The following is a 23,451-nucleotide window of genomic DNA, read 5'->3' on the forward strand; positions in this document are numbered from 1 at the left end:
TTTGTTATGTAGACTTCATATCGAGATGACCAGATGATAAACGCAACGACTGAAGGGATGAAATTCAAGCAGATACGACCTCCATAAAGCAAGTTATTTTCTTAATACTGAAAGCCAAATGCAGTCAGATCACCACATACCAGAATTACTGAGGCCAATTCAGAGAGTAAGAAGCCAAATACAGGTCAGTTGTGTTTGTCCCGATGCTGAATTACAAGTAGAGTGAAATGTATTTTAAAAGAAATTACATTTTTGCTTCGTTCATCCCTGTACGGTTAAATTTATTCGCTTGTGATTCTTTATTTGGTAAAGTATTGCTGGGGCTGCGCTTGATGTTAAATGCCACTTCATTATAACCGTCCTTCTTTCAAATGCTTGTTTTGTGGTGGGATATTTACTGCTGCTTGTGTCACGTCCATCCAAGGTATTCGATTTATACCGCCACTATGTCTGCATGAACACCGACGGCATCACACATTATATCATGCATGTGCAGTCTCCTTTTTTTTATTAGCATCATTACTCTGCCTCTTTTTTTCCTTTTGCTGATCCTTCCTCCACATATCATAACAGCTCATATTTTTTTTGTTCCTTTTTATTTATTTATTTTATTTTTTTTATGACGAATCTAACCTTGTTTTCTTCAGCCGCAAAATGTCAGTTTCTTTCTCGTAAACAACATGTGTGTGTGTGTGTGTGTGTGTGTGTGTGTGTGTGTGTGTGTGTGTGTGTGTGTGTGTGTGCACTTGCAGAGGAAGGTTACACGCCTCAGCAAAACACAAAGGATCACAGACAGTAAATGTTGGTGGAACGCAGCGGCAAGAGGAGCGAAGGACAAATTACAATGAGGAGAAATACAGTGAGGACTGCAAGGCTTACTGAGTTAGGGCTCGTAGTGGCCGTGTCCTGGGGCGGGGCGGGAAAGGTCGGCTGGCTGGAGCGTCTCGGTAGTTTTGGAGCACGAGTCCGGGGCAGAGTAGGAGGGGTCCCCGATCTGGGTGGGGCCTGCCCGCCGCTCACAGCAAGAGGCACTTCTGGTCCACTGGTCGCCGCGTCGCCGTCCTCCTCCTCCTCCTCCTCCCCCCCCCTCCGTGTTCTTCTTGAGGATGGACTTCAGAGGCTCTTTGGACGCCTTTGTCATTGTGTTGATCTTTGGGCTTCCTCTAGCTGGGCTTTGTGTTCCTGGAGAGCCAAGCCCCGCCTCCCCCATGACCGCAAAGCCTGGTCCCTGCTGCTGAGTCAAGTTGCTGTCCACGTACTGACGCCCCGGCATGAAGCCCTCCGCGTATGCTGTCACGGCCTGCGTGCTTGGGGGTTCCAGACTTGGTTCGCTCGCCTGCACCGTGTCAGGGAAGCCAGTAGCACCAACCGATGGTGGCGGCAGAGGGGCGGTGGTGTCGGTGAGAGAAGTCTGGGCGAAATCAGCACCAACTGTTGGAACTCCCAAAGGGGGCAAGTACGTCCCCTTGCTGCCACAGGAGCAGCAGGGCGCGCCCTTAGGGAACTCCGCCATGGATGTCCGTGGACCGCTGGCGCCCATCGAGCAGCAGTCCAGGCTGAGGCAGAGAGGAGGGCTAATAATACATTATCTGTGCCACGTAAAAGAAAGTTATGAAAAAAAGATTCCCCATTGTATCTTGAAGACTTATTTTTTTACGCCATGCTTTGTACCTGTTAAAAAAATAACAGAAAATGTTTATAGAAAATGGTGAAAAAATCTAATTGGCTGCTGTCAGCTGGCTACAACTCGCGAAGTTTGTGCATTAAAGTAGAATTGTAAATCCATACCTCGGAATGGAGCCCGCCCGCTTGTGTGCCTCGTAAGACTGCTTCATGTGGATGAGCTGCTCTTGTAAACAGCGGTACTCCGTCAAGAACTTTTCCAGCTGCGCTGCGTGGTACTCGAAGTGACAAGGGTCGGGGGCGTGGTGGTGGCTGCACATGCCGCCGTCCGCCTCCGCCCCTTTGCCGCTGCAACAAGTGGGAAAAAACGAAGTTGACAAAAGGAAATACTACATTATACATATTGTTCCCAGGTCATTTCCTGATTGCGTCTTAACCTGCCAGCCCTGACCTGCAGGGGTCCTCCAGGGGCCTCAGGGCCTGGGCGTGGGCGGGATCCATCAGAGGCGCCGCCCCGAGACACTGGTGAGTCCCGGCGGCCAGATGGGCGTTGGCGTAGGCGTTTGAGGCAGCCTGGCTGAGCGCGAGATTGAGGGCGCTGGAGGACCTGCTGGGGGGAAGAAGCGAGGCCATGCGATTGCAGCTGAGGCAGCGGCGGTGTGCGTGACACGCAGCGCGCAGTGATGCGGTGATGGTGGTGATGATGATATGACCAAGATAATGGTGGAAATGTTGGTGATAATAATATTACATTATTATTATTATTATTATTATTATTATTATTATTATTATTATTATTATTATTATTATTATTATTACTACTACTACTACTACTACTACTACTACTACTACTACTACTACTACTACTACTACTACTACTACTACTACTACTACTACTACTACTACTAAATCTAGTAATTTCATGATAGTGTTAGGGAAAAGAGATAGTATGAAGGAAACGAATTCATCTTAGTGCAAAAAGGAAGAAGAAAAAAAAAAAACGACTATAGCAATTCACCCAAAAGAAAAAATAAATAAATAAAATGAAAAAAAAAAACACGTCGGGAACCCTGAACAGAAAGAAAGAAATAATACGACGGGAAAAAAAAAGAAGTTCTGGGTAACGAACAAAACGGCTTTAACGTATAACTTAATTAAAAAAAAAGACGGCAAAAATGTTTCCAGCTAACTAAATAAAAGAAAGCCCGTTAAAAGTATACATGACGATAAAGGGAAGAGGAAGAGAAAGAGTAACGATTGCGAGGGAGAGAGAGAGAGAGAGAGAGAGAGAGAGAGAGAGAGAGAGAGAGAGAGAGAGAGAGAGAGAGAGAGAGAGAGAGAGATGACGTTCAGGCTGCTTGCAACACAACAATCTATCCGCCTTTTGCAGTGACCCACCCCGAGGCTTTTCCACGCCCATATTACCGAAGCCTCGTCAGAAAATGAATAATGCACACGCTCCTCTTCCCTGCTTTTCCTCTTCCTCTTTCTCTTCCTTCCTTCCTTCCTTCCTTTCTTCCCTCCCTTTCCTTCTTCCTCCCTCCTCACCACTTCCCTTCTTCCCAACTCGCGTTCCGGTACGAGACAAAACAGTGAGTAGCGGGAACAGAGCAAAAGGGAGGGAGAGTAAGAGAGATGGGGAAAGGAATATATGTAGACGAGAAGTTGGAGGATATGAAGGGATAAGAGTGGCGAGAGGAGGAGGAGGAGGAGAAGAAGCGACAGAGAGAAGAGAATGAGAACAGAAGGAGAATTGGGCCAAAAAAGAATGAATAGAAGTAGAGGCAACTACTAGATTCCTGGAAGTCAACGAGAACTCTCCTCCGTCTCCCTCCTCCTTTCTTCCTCTCCTCCTCTTCCTTCCTCTTTCTCTATTCCATTCGCTCTCCCTTCCCTCCCTACCTACCCATCACTTACCTGGGCGGTCGAGATAAGGAAGAGAAAGAGAGCCTTGTAGTAACAGACAGGCGGACAGTCAGAAATTCACACGAAATAACAAAGACGAAATCAGTGAATGTTGCCCTTAGCGAGACTTGAGGATGGAAATAAAGATTGCAACTCAGGCTCCTAAATTTTACGGAAAGTGACGAAAAAAATGGTATCTGCAAGCAGGGAAGAAGTGGGATAAACGAAAAGGAAGATGTATCATATTGTTTCTGAAAGGGAAAGATAAAATTGAAAGCATGAGACGGAAACAAAGATTGGTGGTGGAAAATGAACCGTTACGTGGAGTGGAATAAAGTGCAAATGAGCAGCCAGGAAAATAATATTACGGCTTGGACAATGAGATCAGAGAGAGAGAGAGAGAGAGAGAGAGAGAGAGAGAGAGAGAGAGAGAGAGAGAGAGAGAGAGAGAGAGAGAGAGAGAGCTGGCTGGCTGGCTGGCTAAGCGAGAGAAGTAAGCACAGACAATCAGACAGACAGCTCCATATTGAGAAGGAAAACATTGACATACTCCACCATGCAAATATTAAATAAATACACAGTGCACACAAGACATTCATATATACACTCACCAACCATCCTGCACTTATCTAAGCCTTCCTGTATCACACCCTTTCAATTTCTCTTTATTTCAACCTCCTTCCTCTCTTCGCAAATCCGACAACTTTTGAAACATTTCCTCTACCACGTCTTATTGTCCAGTCCAGTATTCTCAAGTCTTAACTTCCCTTCTTTCTCTCTTTTCCCTGTCTATTATCATCATTCTCTTCCTTCTCCTCCAACTTCTCAACCTTCCTGGTCCCGGAGAATCAAATTTCCCCGCCTCTTTGGAGAAGGAACACGTGTAATTAATTGGAGGACGAAGCGAGGGACCGCAGTGGCAACAGTGACTTTTGCAGCAGCCCCACCCGGCCCCAAATTAGCATTCTGGCTGACGAGAGAGAGAGAGAGAGAGAGAGAGAGAGAGAGAGAGAGAGAGAGAGAGAGAGAGAGAGAGAGAGAGAGAGAGAGAGATGAGTGGGAGGTTTGGGGTTAGGAAAAAAGGACAAAGGACAGAAACTAAAATCATTCAGACGTGAAAGCAGAGTCAATGTGTCTCTGTGTGACTTTGTGTGACTTGATGTGTGCGTGTGTGTGTGTGTGTGTGTATCGGATCTTTATTCTCGCAATCACAACAGCCACGGCCTTTGTACTGGTAAAAGCAGCGGCCGTCTCTCTCCACCTCCTCATCCTCCCCTTTCTCCTCCTCCTCCTCCATCCATCCCTCCATCCTTCCTCCCTCCCTCCTTTCCCTCCCTCCTGGCTTCCTGGTACACCACGACCACTTTCTCTTCCTTTCCCTCCTGCCTGCACTCCCTTGCTCATCTCCAGGCAGTCAACGTGTGTTTGTCAGACGAAATACGAGGGTGAAATGCGAGAGGAAAAACCTAATATAACTTTGGACAAGTACTAAAGGACATAGGTTACTGCACCGCCTTCCATCTCCTTCTCCTTCATTTTTTTCATTATCTCCTACCTCTCTTCCCTTTCTTCTATTTCATCTTCTCGTTTTCCCTTCTCCCCCTTTTCCCCTTTTCGTTTCTGATGTGTCTGTTTCCAGTACTTCTCTGTTGTCCGCTTTTGAATACCTTCCTACTATTTTTTTTTCCTTTTTTTCCTTTACCAATTCTCAGTTCCCCTTCTCCTTTTCCTCCCTTTCCCCTTTTTCTAGACTACTCAGTGCTTCCCTCACTCCTTTCCTTTTTACACCTCGATTCTTTTCCTTGTGTTTTCTTATTTCTCTTCGTCCGTCACTCTCTTCCCCCATTCTTCAATACCCAGTGGCTCCTTTTCTTCGAATTGCTTCTCACCCTCCCGCTTCCCATTTTCGTCTCGCTTCTTTTTTCCTATTCTCATGTTTGCATTCTCTCATCTCTCCTTTCCTGCTTTCCTCACTTTTCCTAGACAAACCTCCTATTTTATCTTTATTTACTTCCCATTGTCCTTTCCTCCCATGCTCATTTTGTCATCTCATCGCTAGCTTTTTCTTCCTTCCCATCCCTTTTCCTCCATTTCTTCCCTCCCCTTTTTATTTTACACTTCGCTTATTTTCTCCTTTTTCTTGTATTTCCATGTTTTCATCCCCCGCTGCGTTTCCCCTCCCGTTCTCTTCCTCTTCTTTCCGTCCCCTTCCTCTTCTTCTCTCTCCCCTCGCCTTCCCTCTCCCCTCGCCTCTCTCTCGTTTCTGCCACGTCTTTATGACTAAAAGTGTAACGCTCAGATATTTGAGGAATTTCATTATACCACGATGCAAAAGAATAGCGGAAAAATAATTGTTTGTAGGCCCAAAAATATGTACGTATACATTTATGTTGCGGACGGTTTATTAGAAAAAGGCGAATATATTAAAATTATTTTCCCCTACAGTGGCGACAACGTTAAGGAATTCCCTTGCTTTTGTTACTGTGTGATTTAGGGCGAGAAATTGTAAATGTGTGTGTGTGTGTGTGTGTGTGTGTGTGTGTGTGTGTGTGTGTGTGTGTGTGTGTGGAGAGGGAGTGCCTTTTTTGTTGTGATATCTCATTCTTTCCTAAGCCTTATTGCTTCTCTTTTTTCTTTCTTTTTTTCTCTTTCTGCTCTTCATTCATATCATCTTTCGTCTTACTTGCATTCCTTTCCCTCCACGTCCTGCCTAACTCTCTTTTCTTGCCCCTGCATGAAGTATCTACGCCCCAATATCCTGATTCCTTCCCGTCGCCTCACTCTTCTCGGTTGTCCTCTTTCTGCTCTTCACCATCTCGCTTTTTGCCATACTTTCCTTGTTTTCATTGCTTTCTCATTCCTTATCCCTCTCTTCCTTAATTCTCAATACTCCTAATTCTTTCTTCACTCCTCCCGTTCATTTTTTTCCTCTTACTGCTTTACTTATACCTCTTATCATATTTTCCTTGTTTTCATCGTTTCCTCATCTCTTATCCTAATTTCCAATACTCCTAATTCTTTTCTGATTCCTCCTGTCCACCTTTATTCCTCTTGGTTCTCTTCTTATACATCTTACCATGCTTTTCGCTATTCCTCTCCTTTTTCATCCTCATACCTAAAGCCTGTATATCCCTTTCCACGCTGTTCCCAGTAATTACTCTCTCTCTGCTACTCTCCTTTCACACCATTCTCATTCCTACGTGCCTCCTCCATCTCGTTCTCCATCCCCCTGTTCTCCTTCTCTTAGTACTTCAAGGCTCTGTATCCATCCACGTCAAGCTGCCATCGCGTCCTTACCTACTGTCTGAATGGTCTTGCGGAGTGTAGACTTGTGAGAGGGGAGTTTCAAGAGTGGTCTGTCCCTCTGCCGCCACCGCACCGCCGCCACTGCCGCTGCCCATCCCGCCAGCGTCACTGAATGTCCGCCTGCAAGGAATGGAATAGACCTTTGTATTTTGTGATTATGCGGTGAGAGAGAGAGAGAGAGAGAGAGAGAGAGAGAGAGAGAGAGAGAGAGAGAGAGAGAGAGAGAGAGAGAGAGAGAGAGAGACGCACAATGTACACAGGAATATGACAAGCAAGACAGATGCAAATGTAAATAGAAGGAAACAGACACGCAGAAGACAGATAAATCAAAATAAAACAACACTAAACAGGAATACGACGAAAAAACAGCACAAAAAACAGATGCAGACATATAAACAGAAGCAAACAAACGCTCAAAAGCCAAACAAGTCTAAATAAACTAACAATAAGTAGGTATAGACAGATTTGACAGATACACTTAAAGATAGATAACCACAGACAGACACCAAAACCTGACAGGGGGGACTCTTAAATTTTGACTGAAAACATTGCAGTAACAGCCATTCCTCCCTCAACAGCGTAATCCCGTACATGGCCACTCGTCGGGGCGCCCAAAGCGGCAAGGAAAGGAAGAGAAAGAACCAAGAGAATAAATGAACAGATAAAACATAAGGGAATGGAATATCTAACGTCAAGCACACAACCCTGAATTAATATATTTGCGTGCGTGGAAAGGCAAGATAAGAGGTCTGTGAGAGAGAGAACCTTTGTGTGTTTAGTGTTTTTTTGGTGTGTGTGTTTGGTTTGGTTTTCATTTCTTTTGTTTGTTCTGGTTTTGTTGTGTTGCATGCTACGTATAAATTCTTGAAACGACACAGGTTCTGCGCACACACACACACACACACACACACACACACACACACACACACACACACACACACACACACACACACACACACACACACACACACACACACACACACACACACACACACGCAAGATGGAATAGGCAATTTTGCGTCCCAGGACACTGAAGGGAAAGACAAATGAGGGGGATTTGAAGGGACGGGAAACATTTTTGCAAGATAGGAAAGAATTTTGTTTTCATATCGGCAGCTGAGATGACGGGAGAGAGAGAGAGAGAGAGAGAGAGAGAGAGAGAGAGAGAGAGAGAGAGAGAGAGAGAGAGAGAGAGAGAGAGAGAGAGAGAGTCCACGCGTAAAGCCATAAACGCAACAGAGGAAAATTGCAGTCAGACAGAGTAAAATAATTAGTAAGGGCAGCAATAACCTGGCGGGGAGGCGCGGAGAGCGAGTGTCAAGAGTTGAGAAATAACATGAGGTGAGACCGTGGAATGGAGTAAAGAAGTACAACACAACAAAGCAGAGAGAGAGAGAGAGAGAGAGAGAGAGAGAGAGAGAGAGAGAGAGAGAGAGAGAGAGAGAGAGAGAGAGAGAGAGAGAGAGAGAACGGGTTACATTACAATAAACATTATTTTACCATATTATAGGAAAAGGTGTGTGAAAATGAAGAGACTGATAAGGAACAAGGGACATTGCAATAACACACCAAATATCCTTAAAATTCACTTTCTTCACTGATCTAATTTAATACCAGCTAGACAGACAGACAGACAGACAGACAGACAGATAAACATACAGACAAACAGACAAAGAGACAGCAACAAAAAGAGAGGGACTGTAAAAGAGAGAAACCAGGAATTTAAAGTAAGGAACGATTTATACCACTCCAATGGGCGGTGGTCGGGGATCTTTACCAGGTAGAGCCTCGCACTTGATAAGGAAATGGGACGAACCAGACTTATGGAACAGTAAAAGTCGGGTGAAAAGAGAGGAAACCGCCATTGGTCTGACGAGTGGCCACTGCGGGCGAGTTGTGGAGGGGGAGGGAGGGACTTGAGAGCAATTTTGAGGTGTGCTGAGGAGGTGGTGCGTGGGCTAAGATTGGAGCTGAAAGGAGGAGGATGCGTGGGTAAAGAGGAAGGTGTGGTGAAGGGGAAGTGTGGTGGTCTGAGGTGATGGGTTGAGGTTGAAAGGAGAAGGATGAGTGAGGTGGCCTGAGTTTGTGGTGAGCTGGGGGAAAAAACTGAAGTTGGAAAATCGGTAAATAGGATGATCTGAGGAAGGGAAAATAAGGTGGGTGAGGTGTTGGGGTGGAGTTAAAAAAGACGAGGACATTTGGATAAGGATGAAAGTATGAGGAAGGGAAGTGTGTTATGTGTGGTAGTGGTGGTGCGTGCGTGTCTTTGGTGAGATTTAGCAGGTGTTATGATGTATGTGATGACTCTAAACTTGACATGCAAGAGACGGGCACAGAAACAGATGGACAGTGTGGGGTGTGATGATTGTAGGAGTGGGAGTAGTGAGGAACTGTGAAGCTCTGGAGACGGGTTAGTGATGATGGATGAACTGCAGAGAGAGAGAGAGAGAGAGAGAGAGAGAGAGAGAGAGAGAGAGAGAGAGAGAGAGAGAGAGAGAGAGAGAGAGAGAGAGTCATGGTTAAGAAGGCGGCGGAGAAAGCTGAGGTTGAGAAGAGATTAGAGTTTTATCTTTTCTTCCTCTTTTCTCTGTCTTTTACTGCTGTCCTCCTTTTGTCGCTTTTATCCTCCTCCTCCTCCTCCTCCTCCTCCTCCTCCTCCTCTTCCTCCTCCTCCTGCAGAAGGGTTGAGGATGTGCGCTGGTCGTCCCCCAGTGCTTTATTGTCGGGGCAGCGAGGCGATAGAACTCTGATGGCTCGTAAGAACACAGCAACAGACCAAGCAAAGAAAGGACACACACACACACACACACACACACACACACACACACACACACACACACACACACACACACACACACACACACACACACACACACACACACACACACACACACACACACACACACACCAGTCTTTGTCTCCTACATCTGATAAACACATGAATTCAGTCCCAACAGTAGATAAATTGGCAGTGATAATTACAACAACTTTATCACTCCCTGCTTGAGTGATGGCAGAGGAGAAAAGAAGAGAGGAGAGGAGAAGAGAGGAGAGGAGAGGAGAGGGTGAAGAATGAAGCGCTGCCGTCGGGAGGGGACAGATGATAAGGGTGATGTGGGGTGTTGAGGGGAGTGTGGCATTGTGTAGACGCCCTGTTGAGTCCTGTTGTACGTGTGTGTGTGTGTGTGTGTGTGTGTGTGTGTGTGTGTGTGTGTGTGTGTGTGGGTGTGTGTGTTTGTGTTTGTGGGTGGATGGGTGAGTATGGAATTATCTGTATTTTTATCTATATGGACGAAATGTTCTCTTAAATTAGTGCCTACGTGGAAAAGAAAAAGGATTTATCGAGAGATAGATAGATAGATAGATAGATAGATAGAGAGAGAGAGAGAGAGAGAGAGAGAGAGAGAGAGAGAGAGAGAGAGAGAGAGAGAGAGAGAGAGAGAGAGAGAGAGAGAGAGAGAGAGAGAGAGATTAAAGATTTAGCAAGCTGATGGTGATTAGATGAAATTGCATGTCATTAGTAAGTAAAGGACTTGTGGGAGCGTGAGACAATGAGTTACCATGTGGAGTGGCGGCGGAGAGAGCGAGGGACCAGCAAATCAGGGACCACCATGCATATTCATCAGAGAGAGGGAGGGAGAATGACGTCACTATCAAAGGTCGCCTGGGAGAGGGAAAAAATGACGCCCCTTACCTCCCCTTCAGCGTGTGTGCGAACAGGACCCCCGGGATGCGTGTTTTTATTAAATTAGGGGATTGAATGGTTTGAATAAATGATTCCACTTAATTGCAATATTGTTTTCCTCCCAACACAGCTTTGGTTTGACTGCTGTATTTTTTCACATCGCAATAAATCAAAACACTGTGGAAGCCAAGAAATAAATGAAAAAAATAAAAATAAATCGAGAATGAATGGAGAAGCGTTACACAAACGTGCAATGATTGGAAATGTAGATATGCTTAATTGTAATCTTTGTTCTCGTGCTCTCGTGTGTGTAATTTAAACGACACGGTTTTTAGACTCCTGACAGCCTCGCTAAAACACACGTCAGGCGCACAGCAGACGCCCGCCCCCCTGTGACCAGGGAAAGAGTTTAATACTTACGGTCTGGAGCACGAGGCGGCGGCGGCGAGGCCCTGTAGCTCCTGCCCGACCTCCTGGAGCTGCAGGTGTTGCTGGAGCTGCAGGCCGAGCTGAGGGTGCGGCAGGTCCAGTAGGTCGGGGTACTGGCGCCCCCCACTGAGGGACACCTGTGACACCGAGCGGCTGCATACCCTGTGGGGGAACATGTCTTTGGGGCACAATACGTCCTTCCACTGGCCAGCCTCCAGGGCCGCCAGCCGCGCCGCACACGCCTCGTCCTTGGCGGCGGGGTCCACGTATGGTAATGTGCCGGACGCCATGGCCTGAGCAGTGGCGCCCTCTGACAGTTCAGGGCGTTCGCTGGTCCCCACCTCGGCGCCGTTACCTAGAGGGAAGTCACCTGGAGCACCTCTGTGTCTGATGCTCCAGGTGGGGTCCGGCTGCTGCTGTCTCTTCGGTGACGTGTCTTCCATGTCGTTGGTGGGGACCACGTGGTAGCCTGCCAATTTGTGCTGCGGGTCACACTCTGAGCTCCGTGAGGACTGAGCCGTCTCCACGCTGTCCTCGTCTCGCCGTGGTTCCCTGCCACTACGCACCTTGCAGTACAACACACTACACGCCAGCACCATTACCACCAGGAGGGCCGAGACGCCCCCGAGCAAGCCCTCCTTCATATAGCTCACCTCCATGTTAGCCACGCGCACCTCCGCCACCTCGTGTGACACCTGCAGTGTAAAGTTGGCCTCTCGCACGCCAGCCTTGTTTTCCGCCACGCAGCGGTACGTGCCCTGGTCCTCTGGCGCCACGTCCGTGATTGTCAGATTGGAAACATATGACGTATTGTTTGATGAGATCAGGTCCACCACCAGGTCACGCTGCAGATCGCTCTCATTGAACAGTGGCACGTCGCCCATGAACCAGGTGATGGCCGTGTCCACCTCAGTCTCCACGCGACACAGCAGCGACACATTTTCCCCGTGAGCCGCCAGCACCCGGGGAGCGACCGCCGTAACCTGAGGCGCACACAACAGTTCCTCTTTCGCCAGCAGCTGCCAGTCCTGCCGCATCAGCCATTTTGGGTACGAGCACGTGGGCGGTACGGACGCGGCCAAGTTACGGTCGTGGAACCATTGCCGCAACGGGCGGAGGTGGCAGGTGCAGCGCCACGGGTTGCCATCGACCCGGATCACCCGCAGCAGCACCAGAGGCACCAACTCTGACGCGTTGAGGAACGTGAGTTTGTTTTCGGCTACGTTCAGAATTTCTAGCTCGGTAAGGTTAAACAGGGCGCCTGTTTCGATCGTGTGGATGTGGTTGTGACTCAGATCGAGCTGGACGACATGCGGAATGTTGCGGAAGGCGGCGGCGGGGATGGTGGTGAGGTTGTTGTGGGAGATGCGTAGCTCCCGCAGCATGAGCATATTCATGAGGGCCTCTGACGGTACGGCTCGAAGGTGGTTGTTGCTCAGGTCCAGCTCCTTCACGTTCTCCACGCCGTTGAAGGAGCCCTTCTCTAGGAATTTGAGGTTACAGTGGTTGAGCATCACCTTCTGCAGGTTGACGAGGCCTGTGTAAGCAAAGGCGTCACGCGGGAGGATCTTCAGGTTGTTGTGACTGAGATCAAGCACCTGGGTAGTGGGTTCGATGCCACGAGGGACGTCTATGAAGTCTGCTCCGCGACAGGCCGCCGTCTGCATCCCGTCTCGCCAGAAGCACTCGCACACATTAGGACACCCTCCCCACACACCCACGCCCAACGACGCCCACACCCACACACACGCCCACACCAAAGCCGTGCGCGTCCTGGGCTGATACAGAGTCGTGTTTTGGTTCTGCGACGTGCACATGGTCTGGAGGGTGCAGGAGCGTCCCGGGGTGCATGGACAGCGTCATGCCGCCTGCATCACTCCACGCCGCCCCACCATCACCGCCCATCCGCCCCGCCGGCCAGCAGGGCTCCGGCGAGGTGCTTCAGGCCTGGCGCGGCGGCTCACAGCCTCGACATGGCTACACCAGGCAGGCCGCCTCGCTACAAGCCTTGCACCGCGCCGTCAGGCGTCGCGACAACATCTTGGGGTGACGCTGTCACTGACTCAGCCACAGAGCGTCCGTCACCTGCAGAGGAAAGGAGGAACATTCATCACCCTCTTGACACCACACTATTTACTACTGGCAGGGAAAATTAAACGTGAAAACATTTATTAGCAATGCACAGCGGCGCTTCACGTCACTGGCGTGCACCACAACATCACTATACCTTTACTCAGCTCACGGAGTTAAATAATATTTTAAAGATAATCTGGAAAATGTACATCCATAAAATAATTTTTTAAACAAAATATTTTGAATGTGATTTACCTGTATGGTACACACACGCCCTCGCTGTACTGGATATTTAAAAATGTTGACACTAAAAATAATATTCATATATAAAATGCTTCAAAAAGCTAAAACTCAGGAATGAAAATAAAGAGGAGCGTTATTCTCATTAGGGTGGACATTTTCAGGGTGGAAATTGCGGTGTGGCATGGAGCGTTTCTTTACAGAGTTTGTGCGTCGCGATGACCCGTCGGCGGCGGGGCGGTGCCGTTCAGGAAGGCCGAATGATAATTGGGCATCGTGTGCCGCGCGCTACCTTTCGTCGGGCATGTGCATTCAATTTCAACTTTTCTCCTCTCCTGATTACGGCTTCGGGTTCCATTTCAACGCCATCCCCCTTCCCTACCCCCTGACTCTCTGATCTCCCGCCTCCTTGCTCCGCCCTCCCATAGCACCCCCATTCTCTCTCTCTCTCTCTCTCTCACTCTCTCTCTCTCTCTCTCTCTCTCTCTCTCTCTCTCTCTCTCTCTCTCTCTCTCTCTCTCTCTCTCTCTCGTTCATATCTCGTTTATCTTTGTGTACGCATTACTACCAAAGCGCTTTCTATCGTCCTCACCCAGAACAATAAGTTTCCTTCCCTCTCTCCTCCTCCTCCTCCTCCTCCTCCTCCTCCTCCTCCTCTTCCTTCACCTGTGTCATTAATCCCGTTTGTTTTCTTCCTCCTGTCTCTCTTTCTCTTTTATCCAGAGTAAAGGTAACTTTTCCCCTTTTTTCGTTCCCTTTTTCCTACTCACGCTGATCCTCCTTGCTTGCAATTAGTATTTCAAGGAAGAAGAGCAAGAAACCAGAGAAGAAGGAAGAGCAAGTGGAGGACATAAAGGAGGATTAGAGTGACGTGCAGGAGGAGGAGGAAAATATTCAGATAAAGGGAATTATAAAGGACTAAGAGAGGTAGGAGGAAGGAAGGGAGAGTACACGCAAGATGAGGACGCAAAGAAGGGAGGGAAATTATATTATGAAAACTTACAGAGGAGGAAGATAAGTAAAATAAAAAGACAAAGTAAAGGTAAAAATGAAATAGCGAATGATCAGAAAGAAATTAAAGAATCTTCTCTCTCTCTCTCTCTCTCTCTCTCTCTCTCTCTCTCTCTCTCTCTCTCTCTCTCTCTCTCTCTCTCTCTCTCTCTCTCTCTCTCTCTCTCTCTCTCTCTCTCTCTCTCTCTCTCTCTCTCTCCCCCACTCTCTCTCCCCCACTCTCTCTCCCCCACTCTCTCTCTCTCTCTCTCTCTCTCTCTCTCTCTCTCTCTCTCTCTCTCTCTCTCTCTCTCTCTCTCTCTCTCTCTCTCTCTCTCTCTCTCTCTCTCTCTCCCCCATTGTATCTCCCATGTGGCAAACGTGATAATAATGTATGTTAAGAAATATGTGTGTGTTTTCAACAAAACAATACGTGTGTGTGTGTGTGTGTGTGTGTGTGTGTGTGTGTGTGTGTGTGTGTGTGTGTCAAAAACTACAAAAAGAAACCGGGTCTAAGGATCTTAAACAACAAGGAGAAAGGGAAAAAAAAAATCTGAAAACTGCAAAGGTAAATGTGAAATAAACTCTTAGGAAATTAGTTTCAAGTCTTAAGTTAGCTTCACTACTTCACCGGGAAAGCTTTGATGGATGGAACATTGACTTTGAACCTTTTTGCCTCAAGTCTCTAACGTTTTCCTTTTGTTTTTCGATCACTCAGGGGAACAGAGAAAGAGAAGTGAGGAGTGAGTGGGTATCTCTCTCTCTCTCTCTCTCTCTCTCTCTCTCTCTCTCTCTCTCTCTCTCTCTCTCTCTCTCTCTCTCTCTCTCTCTCTCTCTCTCTCTCTCTCTCTCTCTCAGCCCCTCACTCTCTCCTCCTCTCTCAGCCTCTCCGCCTGCGTGATGAGGGAGAATTATATTGCAATGTGGGTAAAAATAAAATGAACAACACAGGGATGCAATTTAATTAACTTCGAAGTTGGAGGAAGCGTGTCTGTCGCGAGGGAACGAGATAAAGTGACAGGAAAGAATGGACACAGAGAAAGGAGGAAAGGAAGGGAAACTGAGAGGTAGAGAGGAAAGGAAAGTAATGGAAAAATGGATAAAAGTTTGGTTTCTATGTGGTTATAGAAAGTTATCTGAATTTTTTTGGCTGCTATTGGGATGTTTTTATAATTTAAAGAGTTATTGAGAGCATCATCATCATCATCATCATCATTATCATCATCATTATCATCATCTCTATTATTTCTTAGTATTTCGTACAAATAGTTGCTATAGCTCTAATATCAGTCAGCATAAAGTAGTATATTCAAAGAGCATGTAAAGAATATAAGACTGTTGCTACTTATTATCCTTTTGCAACTCTCTGTAATCATTTAAAACATTTGAAACATTTATTAAGAGCCAACAAAGTTTCAACAGTGTTATCTTTGAAATAAGACCAGCCTTTCTATAAGGAAAAGCTTTTCATACAAATGTAACTACAAGTGAATAAGAAAATACTTTTGTGGTATATCTAAGCAATATCAGTTAATAAATACAAAGCGCTAAATACAAGATATAAAAGTATCAAAATGTAGAGCAAATGAGATAAATAAAACATCAATAGATAAATAATAATAAAGAAAAGAAAAAGAATGAAAAAAAAATCTGATACAAAACACAGTAGTAAATAAAAAAAAAATGAAATAAAAAAAAACGGATATTCATAAAGGAATAATAGGAAGGAAAATCATCATCATCATCATCATCACCATCATCATCATCATTATCATTTCCCTCACCACATGCACCATCACCCCATCACCCCCTCCCCACCCACCATCATAATAATCATCCTCATCAGCATCGTCCCCTCACCTCTTCATCTTCATCTCTCTCTATGTCCGTCTCTGTCCTTCCAACTCCGCGACACCCTAAGGGAATTTTTGCACCCACGAATCTTCCTTACTTACCGTGCTGGCGTCACCATCCCTCTTCCTTCCTTTGGTTAGAGGCACGTTGGGTTTCTTCTACCCATTTATATAAGTTTTCTCGTCCCTTGCATTATCCTCTCTTCGTCTTCCTTTGTAATTTATTGGCTTTCTTTCTCTCCCTCCCTCCGTTTGTCTTCTATCTTCCGTTTTCATTCGTATTGTTTTTTTTTTTTTTTTTGTTCTTTCTATTCCACTTCCTGGTGCACCTTGTCTTCGTCTTCGTCTTCTTCCTCCTCTCCTTTTTCTTCGTGTTCACTTTCTCTTGCTCCTCTTCCTGTGCCGCCTTTGTATTTTTCTCCGTGATTTTGTTTCTTCTTTCTTTTGCTGTTTCCTCCTCCTCCTCCTCCTCCTCCTCCTCCTTTTTCTTTAACTTTTCATCTTTCTCGTCGTCCTCCTCCTCTTCTTCTCTTTCCTCCTCCTCCTCCTCCTCCTCCTCCTCCTCCTCCTCCTCCTCCTCCTCCTCCTCCTCCTCCTTCTCGTCCTCCTCCTCCTCCTCATTCTGCATAATAATGACTTTTGTATATTTTTTGCGTTAATTCAGTTATTCTCCATTTTTTCTTAGCTCCTCAATCACTCTTTGTCCTTTAATTTCATTTTGTGCTTCTCTTCTATTTTTAGTTTTGTTTTCATTCATAACCCATTTTGATAATATTTCTCCTTCAGATCTTCCTTTTCTTTCATTCCCACAGAGGAACCCCCCCCACACACACACACAAACACACACACAAACACTCTCTCTCTCTCTCTCTCTCTCTCTCTCTCTCTCTCTCTCTCTCTCTCTCTCTCTCTCTCTCTCTCTCTCTCTCTCTCTCTCTCTCTCTCTCTCTCTCTCTCTCTCTCTCTCTCTCTCTCTCTCTCTCTCTCTCTCTCTCTCTGAAGAACCTCTTAGACTTCTATGATATTCTGAACCAGTATGATGAGTGTAAAGCGTTTAATGATTAAACTAAAATCACACGGTATCCAAGGCAACGTGTTGAGATAGGTAGAAAATTGGCTGAACAGCCGTAAACAAAGAGTTTTCCAAGTGGACTAAAGTAACCAACGAGGTGCCACAAGGATCAGTCCTAGGACCTGTTCTCTCCATTGTTTATATAAACGACATAGATGAGGGTTTTACCAGTATAATATCGAAGTTTGCTGATGACACCAAAATAGCGAATTCCGTAGTCTCTAATGAACAAGTAATAGAAATGCAGAAAAATCTAGCCAAGCTGCAAATGAGTTTTAATTTAGATAAGTGCAAAGTGCTTCACATAGGATATAGAAACGAGAAAACAAAGTATATTTTAAATGGTACCCAAATTTAAAAGTGTTGAAAGCGAAATTGATGTAGGAGTAGCAATATCGAGTAGTTTAAAACCTAGCCAACAATGTTCAGAAGTCGTAAAGAAAGCGAATAAAGTAACTGGCTTAATCGGCAGATCTTTTGAGTATAAATCTAAGGATACAGTCATTACTTTGTATAACTCTAGTCCGTCCTCTTTTGGAATATTGCGTTCGAGCATGGTGCCCCTACTAACAGAAAGACATTGCTAAACTAGAACGAGTTCAGCTCAGAGTAACAAAAATGATACCAAGCCTAAGAAACAAATCATACGAAGAACGTCTTGAAGAATTAAATCTATTCCCATTAACACAAAGAAAACGAAGAGGGCGACTTAATGCAGGTGTTTAAAAATCATCAAAGGCATTGATAACATGGACTGCAGTAAATATTTCACGATAACACCTCTTCAAATTACACGCGAGGAAACGGTTGCAAAATCGTTGGAAAATCCTTCAACTCTCATGAATAAAAAAAAAAGAAAAAGAATCAAATTCCCGCCGAGTAGTAAATCTATGGCATGGGCTTCCTCGAGACGTGATTGACTGCAACTCCGTAGAGACTTTTGAACTCCGTTTTGACAAATATTTTTCCTCCAATCCGAGGCTAACAGCTTTTGTTTGTTAGTGAGTAACTTCCTTGCCTTCATGAAATGGGGACACCTCATTACACCTATTTTCTTTCCATCCTATAAAATTTCTTTCTCTAATCCCATAAGGTATTTCTTTCCCGACCTGTTTTCCTGTACGGCTTATGCCAAAAGGAGTGGAGAGTGGGGAGAGAACCTTCTGCTTTCCTGTCCTTTTCTTCTGCTATCACCTTAGTAGTCCTAGGTCAGGTCACATCGTGAGGACTGGAAGGTTTATTGTGGCTTGTTTTTCTATGTAACTCTCTCTCTCTCTCTCTCTCTCTCTCTCTCTCTCTCTCTCTCTCTCTCTCTCTCTCTCTCTCTCTCTCTCTCTCTCTCTCTCTCTCTCTCTCTCTCTCTCTCTCTCTCTCTCTCTCTCCTCCCTGCAGGCTCATTCAAATTGAGGAGAAAAATTCCAATGAGATAGAAGAGGGGACTAGGACGATGACGACGACGAGGAGGAGGAGGAGGAGGAGGAGGAGGAGGAGGAGGAGGAGAGGCGTAGAATGAGAAGAGAAGAAAACAGAACAGCTGGTGCGAGCAGGAGGGGAAAAGAGAAGGTATAAGTTAAGAAGTACAGAAATAAAAGGAATATGAAGAACAGAAGGAGGAGGAGGAGGAGGAGGGAGGGAGGAAGGAGGGAGGAAAATACGAAGCTAGAAAAATACTTCATGAAATAAATACGATGAGACGTAATCGGAAGGGAAAAAAATGAAAGAAATAAATAAAAAAAGAAAGAAAGAAAGAAAAGAAGAACTGGTGATTTAGATTTTCCTTATAAATAAAGGAAATATTAGAGAAAATACTCCGGTTTTGCTTATTTTTTGTCAAATTTCTCTCCCTTTTTTTCCAAGAAGAGCAACATGAAAAAAAATAAAGAAGCAAGAAATACAAAGCGGTAATAACAGGAGTCGGAGGAGGAGGAGTCGGAGGAGGAGGAGGAGGAGGAGGAGGAGGAAAACGTGAAGGAAAATGTCACCTACAGAAGAAAAGAAGAAAAGGTATGCGAAAAATAACGAGAATATACAGTCCCTGAGGCAAGACTTGACTATTCTCACGCTAATGAAGATGAAGAGACAACGAATGAAGGAAAAAAAATACAAAAGAAGGATGGCTGAGCGACTGGGAGAGAAAGAGGAGGGAGATGAGGAGAGCGAGCTGGAGGAAGGAGAAAGAAGGAATAGGATGAACTTAAAGGAAAAGAGGAGGAGGAGGAGAGATTAGGACTAGTAGGAGGGGAAGGAGGAGGGAGAGACAGACAGGCAGGACATCTATTAGAAAGTGCTGGGAGGAAAACGAACACAAAATAAACACATGGCACCAGAACATTAATCATTGGCACCATTGTTTCTCTCTTTCCCGGGAGTGTGATGAATGACTCCTCTCCCACGACGTCCGTCCGGGAAGGAAGGGAAAAATATTAAAAATGTTACGTGTAATGAAGAAACATAGAGCTCGCATCTCGTGCCGGCCTGGCCTGACCTACCTTCGTGAATGTTAATTATTTTACTACTAGGCAATTTTTTTCATGATTATTTAAAAATATGTAATACATTTATTTTTCCGCCTTTTTTTTTCTGCTGTTTCTTAAATAGTTCTCGCGTTCTCATTTTTTATCATTATTTCGTACGAATTTCTTAAATAATTCGATAGAAAAAGACGAAGTTAACATTTTATTCTTTTTTTTTTATTTGTATTTTGTACGTAACTCTCAAATAAATCGACAGAAAAGAAAAAATAACTTTACATTATGTACCATGCAAACTATTCCTTTACAATGATGTGCATGTAGACAAACAACTAGTATAGCAGTGAAAGACTTAACCAGTATACCTTCCCATCCTCCCTCCCTCTCTCTGTCTGTCACTGTCTCTCTCTCTCCCTCTCTAACTGTATTTACCCAAATATTCCAAATCAATAACCGCTTCTTTTAACCAAAAGTCCTCGTGAGCTAGTAAACCCCAATAGTATCGAGCTACTCTTTTTTACCTTCCTCTTCTCCTCTCCCTCGCATTCCTGTGTCACTCTTTCTCACTTCCTCACGCTACCCTTCGCTTACTCCTCCCTCTTGCCCTCGTTTTCTCCCTCCTCTTGTCCCGTTGTGACAGGTAACAACTGCACGCCCAACACCATGAGAGAGAGAGAGAGAGAGAGAGAGAGAGAGAGAGAGAGAGAGAGAGAGAGAGAGAGAGAGAGAGAGAGAGAGAGAGAGAGAGAGATAGGTAGCACACACAAACCATTAAGATATCCTGTGCATAAAAGGCTTTCCCAGTGGTATTGTCATGCAGAACTCATGATAGATGGAGCTTTGGGAAGGAGGATTGATGAACGAACAGGACGAGATGGGGAGGAGGAGGAGGAGGAGGAGGAGGAGGAGGAGGAGGAGCAGGTGGAGGAGCAGGAGGAGGAGGAGGAGGAGGAGGAGGAGGAGGAGGAGGAGGAGGAGGAGGAGGAGGAGGAGGAGGAGGAGGAGGCGGCAGGAAGGGAGAAAAGTGAGGTACGTATATACGAGAAAGAAGAAATAAAGATGAAATGTGATCGCGAGAGAGAGAGAGAGAGAGAGAGAGAGAGAGAGAGAGAGAGAGAGAGAGAGAGAGAGAGAGAAGGGTCATACTGAAGATGGATGGCTCCTAGCACAGGCTTTACTTCCCATACTGAAGGGAGAGCTTTGTGCCTTACCTAAACCTCTCTCTCTCTCTCTCTCTCTCTCTCTCTCTCTCTCTCTCTCTCTCTCTCTCTCTCTCTCTTGGTGTAATGCAGATATAAAATCCTGTTGTTAGTTAATATGTCTTTTTTTTTCTGTTTTTCTCCCGGACATCGATTTTTATTAGCGCCATCTTTATTTTCGATTAGTCTTTATTTTCCATTTTTCCCGGACATCGATTTCTGTCAGTGGCGTCACAGTAGCGTGGCATCCATAGCATTCATTATGGCACGCTATGGTAATGGTAAGTCCACAGAGCCATAACTTGCCAGCGCAAGTGATTGATTGCGGCGTGCCGTACACATACGCCCCTTGTTAACTTTTGTCACGCCAAGCATCGCGTCAACCCATGCTGGCTCTCTCGCGGTCCATCACAAGTGGGATCAAACGGGCTTACCTCGAGGGCGCCATCACTCATGAGAGGACCCAAAGGTGTGTGGGGAGTCATTAAAGAGAAAAGCATCTTAGAGAGGCCCACCACAATGACAGTCTCCGTACTTTGCTTGTATAACCTTGGCATCCACACACCAAGGCTCCTCTCGATGTTTGTACCTAAACACCCAACAAAACACTGGACAGTCTCTAAGAAGTTAAACATTCACTAGTACCCTCACATGCTCCACTTATCGATTTTGTATTAATTTGATATCCTTTGACTTCCATACACCGAAGTTCCTCTCGATGTCTGCGCCCACGGACCCAACAAAACTTCCGACCATCTCGAAAAAGTTAATTAGTCGCTAGTACCCAACATTCCAGTAGCTCTTATATTAACCTGAGATTCCTTGGCTTCTACACACCAAAGCTCCTCTCGATGCCTACAATCAGTGACCCAACAAAACCTAGTATTGAAGAAGATATAACCAGTCACAAGCACCACGTCTCCTTGTCATATATTAGGGAATGTTGGGGCTGAGTGGCCATGATTCTGCAGCTTAACCGTTCATAGGATTGAACGTCCTGTAAATTCAGGTGTAAGACTGTGTGGGATTGTGCTCGGCTCGCGGTCTAAATGCTGCGTGGTCGATGCTGGTTCACTTTTTTTTGTAATCCTCGCCGGCGGCTTATGACCTCTGTGTTGCGGCGCCTTAAAGGAAATATAAGACACTAACTTGAATCTGAAAGAAATATGCACCACAATTTACAATACCAGTAACAGGTTTATTAGGAAAAAAAGAAACGATAATGTATGAAACTCCTCTTTTGTCTCTGTATGCAAGCCATTATCATTATATCCACGTATTCATCAGCCTGTTCATCTCCGCCAATCAGGAAGGTTTATCGCATATGATAAGTTAGCCACGTAAGACACTGACTGAAAGGGTGGTGGGGGGAGAGGGAGTGCAACAGGTCGCTAGTTGGGAGCTTCTCGTGTCTAACATTAGATAAAATCGAATTAAGTTTCCTCTTATCAACATTTCTTTCCATAATTTACTTTCATCCTCTTACCGCCCTTTGTCATTGCCTCCTAATTGCCCTCGTGCCTCCTGCAGTTTATTTATCACCGGTTCTCCCTCCCTCTCTCCTTCCCTCTCTCCCGTGACTTTTCTTGTTATATTTTAAATTAAAATTTTCCTCCAGTTTCTAAGATTTTTAGATTGAAAAAAAAAGAAAAAGCTGTCCTTTGAATAGGAGAAAGGAGGGGCGAGAAGAGGAATGGGAAAAAAAAAAATTTAGAACACTATGAAATATAATAAAAGACGAGAATTGGCTTAACAGAAAACCAGTAAGCGAAAATACGAGAGATGAAATATGAAAGCTCTTGGAACCCAGCCGTAAGTCACGTCGGGAAATATATCTAAGGAGCAAAACAAGGGAGTATTTCCCGCTGACGACCATAAAAAAAAAAAAAAAAAACAGGTGGATGCTGGAGGCTTGAGCAGAGAAGTGACCGGCACAGCATACACCAGGCAGGAAGAAATGGCAAACATTGTGACCAAGTTAATAAAATTGAAAGGTTTATAGTCTGCTAAGCTGAATTCCTTCCTTGCTTCGAACAACGTAAGTGAGTAAAGGATCTAATGTTATTTTTTTTTTCATTCAGTTTTGCACCTGACTCTTGTTAGCAAAACTTTATAAGGATAGCCATTGATATCTGCACTTAAGGACTGGTTAGAGGGCAACCCCTAACAGTCTGTCAATGTCGAAATTTCACGGAGACACGGAATGTTCCCAAAGCGCTCACACGGGCGCTCGTGGGATCCTATCTAGAGATCCATGTTGAGCAGAAATTATTTTCAACGACACTGTCTTTCGGCGCCAGTCTGTTGCTCCACCGTGAATGCTGCCAGCACACAGTCACAGGATGGACTACAGAAAGGTGTACAGTGGAGAAATATTGTATATAAAAAAAGACCCTGCTTTAACGATATAAAAGACGTTCAAGAACTTTATAAAGAATCTCATCAATCGATTTCTCAAGTATACCTCTCATTGTGGAGGGTCTCTATTCACGCAGCAACTCAGCACGTCAGCAAGTCTGGCTGGTCCGTACACGTCGCCTTGTTGTTTGAATCACTCAGTCAGTCTTCACTTATGGGCGTAACCCGCGACGCCCATCACCGACTG

General features: G+C 45.4%; 1 protein-coding gene across 5 annotated transcripts in view; it reads right to left on the reverse strand.

Moving 5' to 3' along the window:
* The window catches only part of LOC135105661 (uncharacterized), a 45,531-nt gene that overhangs the window by 4,987 nt on the left and 17,093 nt on the right, over positions 1–23,451 (reverse strand). For 2 of the 5 annotated variants that reach the window (XM_064014048.1, XM_064014047.1), the window contains exons 3-7: positions 10,940–13,033; positions 6,826–6,954; positions 2,075–2,233; positions 1,789–1,971; positions 880–1,556 (exon numbers count right to left, since the gene is read on the reverse strand). In XM_064014048.1, coding sequence (XP_063870118.1) covers positions 884–1,556; positions 1,789–1,971; positions 2,075–2,233; positions 6,826–6,954; positions 10,940–12,765 — 2,970 coding nt within the window. In that variant the 5' untranslated portion in view covers positions 12,766–13,033 and the 3' untranslated portion in view covers positions 880–883. Of the gene's footprint in view, positions 1–879; positions 1,557–1,788; positions 1,972–2,074; positions 2,234–6,825; positions 6,955–10,939; positions 13,034–16,206; positions 16,346–23,451 lie in introns of those variants that run through there. The other 3 variants (XM_064014050.1, XM_064014051.1, XM_064014052.1) reach the window with 3 other exon arrangements.

Source organism: Scylla paramamosain, chromosome 12 (assembly GCF_035594125.1).
Source record: "Scylla paramamosain isolate STU-SP2022 chromosome 12, ASM3559412v1, whole genome shotgun sequence".
NCBI lineage: Eukaryota > Metazoa > Arthropoda > Malacostraca > Decapoda > Portunidae > Scylla > Scylla paramamosain.